Source organism: Etheostoma spectabile, chromosome 19 (genome assembly GCF_008692095.1).
Source record: "Etheostoma spectabile isolate EspeVRDwgs_2016 chromosome 19, UIUC_Espe_1.0, whole genome shotgun sequence".
In the NCBI taxonomy this organism is placed as follows: Eukaryota; Metazoa; Chordata; class Actinopteri; order Perciformes; family Percidae; genus Etheostoma; species Etheostoma spectabile.
The window spans coordinates 16,448,210-16,450,902 of NC_045751.1; the positions used below are offsets into that span (position 1 = coordinate 16,448,210).

Sequence of the window (2,693 nt, forward strand, 5' to 3'; positions counted from 1 at the left end):
GGGGGGTTGCCGGGATATGTAACCCCCGCCCCCAATATTTTGAAGAGGTAGATTTGTCCCCCTCAAAACATATGTAAGACAACCCACTCCCCAAAAGAGGTCAAAATAAATAAAAACTTGTGCTAAAGAAAGAGGAACGTGAAAAACAAAGATGTGATTTATGCGTATTTAAACTTTAGCCCTACTGGCTTTAAAATGGTTTTATTATCTAACAGATTTGTTGTTGAGATGTACACGATTCCTTAAAACAAAATCATCATGGTGTTTGGAATATGGTGACAGTTTTAAACAATACCGGAGAATAACAATTCCCTTTACATAAATAACGACATTTGCACCATAAAGTGATGCAGACAAATTTACCAGAATGCACGAAATAAAGCGAAAAGAGCACTCCAAAAAGCCCCCCCCCCCCTTAATATTGAAACAATTACGTGATTACGCACAAACAGACTGAAATACAAGTACAAGTTGCACATTGCTCCACATACATTTGCAAACGGTTTTGCTACAATAATGGCCTCATACCGGCATACCGGCGTACCGGCGCCATCTCACTCACTCCCTCCCTCCCTCTTCCTCTCCTTGTTACTTGAACTGATCATCCAGTGTGTTCCTTTTCGGGATTTGTTTTTTTCTGTGACCAAAAGCAACCTTTTGCATGTTTTTGCATCTTCAGCGTAGAGGATTGGGATGGGGTTTTTTTGTGCAACTTGCTTAATACAGTGTCTGCTGCCTTTATGTTTGACACGCTCACCCGATCAGCTTCTGTGGCACAGCAGCCTTCAGTGGTGTTTGTTGTGATGTCTGACCAATCAGAAGCATTCCCTGTAGAGGGAATTATTTTCACCGGATATTATGACCGGAGAGATTTAAATATGTGGGACTTTAAACGAAAAACAAGAGTAATTACAGGATAACGGAGTATTAGTGGAGAGTGCACTCAAGGCAAAATACTTACTGAGTTTTGGTCTTAAAAATTCAAATCTCCGCTGCTGACGGCCACTGATTTAACCTGATTTTAACATTTTTTTTATATTATTTTGTATTATCATTATATTTAAGTGGGTTTCACATCTTGTGTCATGCATTCTACGTAGTCTTTCTTCATCCTATTTTATCTTATTGTTAAGTGTCTTTTTTCCATTAATGCTATTCTATGCCTGATTTTATTTCTACATTGATTCCCTGTTTTATGCACACGTTGTGCCGTGTGTGCTGCATTTTTTTAATGAATAGGGGCTACACAGTTGAAGTTACAAAACCAGGTTTGGTTACTTCAAGTGCGTAATCCTAAAGCAGGACAAAAGATGCTTTTTCAGTGGGTTTAGCATTGTAGTCTACTAGTGTTAGGCCATATGTTAAAGCATTTGCATTTTGACGTACAGTAACCTACGTCATGCATGTTCTCATTTTTCATCAAGTTGGAGCCTATAGCAGGAGCAGCATAGCGGATAGAAAGGATGAATGGGACTAAATTGAATATGACAATAATGACCGCAATGCCTTGTTATAGGACATTATGTGTCCAGTGGCAGCCACAGGAGCAAACTGCCTCATAGAGTAAACATAATGATGCTACAGAACTAATCATTTTTTAGGATTTAAGCTACATAATCAGCAGTGGTGTGCGTCGTCATACCACCGCTCATAACCGAGCACACACGATATGAAAAGAGCCTAAATACTCCCACAAGGTCACTATGCTGTCATCACCGAGCCTGAATCTCGTTTTTTACAAACATTATGTAACACAATTGGAGATTAACATCAAACAATAGCATAAACCCCGATACGTCACAATGTACCCAGCGGGCCTACTAAGCACCAGTGAACACCGCACGCGCTCCATGGCCCATATAGAGATGCTGTAGCCTATGCTGGTAATTTTCCTTCACGCAACCTATAGGACAGGACCGAGCCATCCGTTATCTAACCGGCAGCCTGCTTTTTTTTTTTTTTTTTTTTCAGCCGTCTGCTCTGCGGGTCTTACCGCGGGTGATGGCCGGCCGAGGTGTCCTTGGTGTCGGTGGTCGGAGGAGACAGGATGGCAGACGAGACGACGGTATCACGGCTGATGCACGAGCTGCACAGTTCCGGTGATGAATGAAAGACAGGCAACCCGGCTCGCTCGGTGATACACTGAAGACTCGACACGATCCACATGCCCCGCCTTTCCCAGTTCCCTACGTCAAGCCCCCGTACTCAATTCAGTGGAGCGGCTCGGCATGACCGCAGCCCTCCCCCTCTCTGCTATCTGGGTGTGCGTGCGTGCGTGCGTGCGTGTGTCCGTGCGTGCGTGCGTCCGTGCGCGTGTGTGTATGCGTGTGTGTGTCCGTATCAAAGGAACGTGCAGAGACTTCCAAGGAGCTCAAGCAGTTGGGTAGCACACCTAATTTCTGCCTTTTTTCCGGTACCTTTGCGTTCAAGTGTTTATCTCAGTGGATAATAATGGCATCAGAACTACAAAAAAGAACTAAATGATACAACACTTAGAGCCTGCTATAAATAACATCCTGTTTAAACATCAGTATGAATTAAAACCAAAACCGGAATGGCCCCTTGTTCCGACCTGAATAACAAAACAGTTTTTATTTGCTGTGTGTTTAGAACAAATTTCCCATTTTTTTGGATAATCAATAATTATCTATCTATCTAAATATCTATCTATCTATCTATCTATCTATCTATCT

General features: G+C 42.4%; 1 protein-coding gene across 2 annotated transcripts in view; it reads right to left on the bottom strand.

The window, feature by feature from the left end:
* The window catches only part of nat16 (N-acetyltransferase 16), a 43,346-nt gene extending 41,108 nt beyond the window's left edge, over positions 1-2,238 (bottom strand). Inside the window, exon 1 of one of the 2 annotated variants that reach the window (XM_032544473.1) lies at positions 1,994-2,238. In XM_032544473.1, coding sequence (XP_032400364.1) covers positions 1,994-2,166 — 173 coding nt within the window. In that variant the 5' untranslated portion in view covers positions 2,167-2,238. The remainder of the gene's footprint in view (positions 1-1,993) is intronic. The other variant, XM_032544474.1, reaches the window with a different exon arrangement.
* Positions 2,239-2,693: the final 455 nt, after the last annotated feature.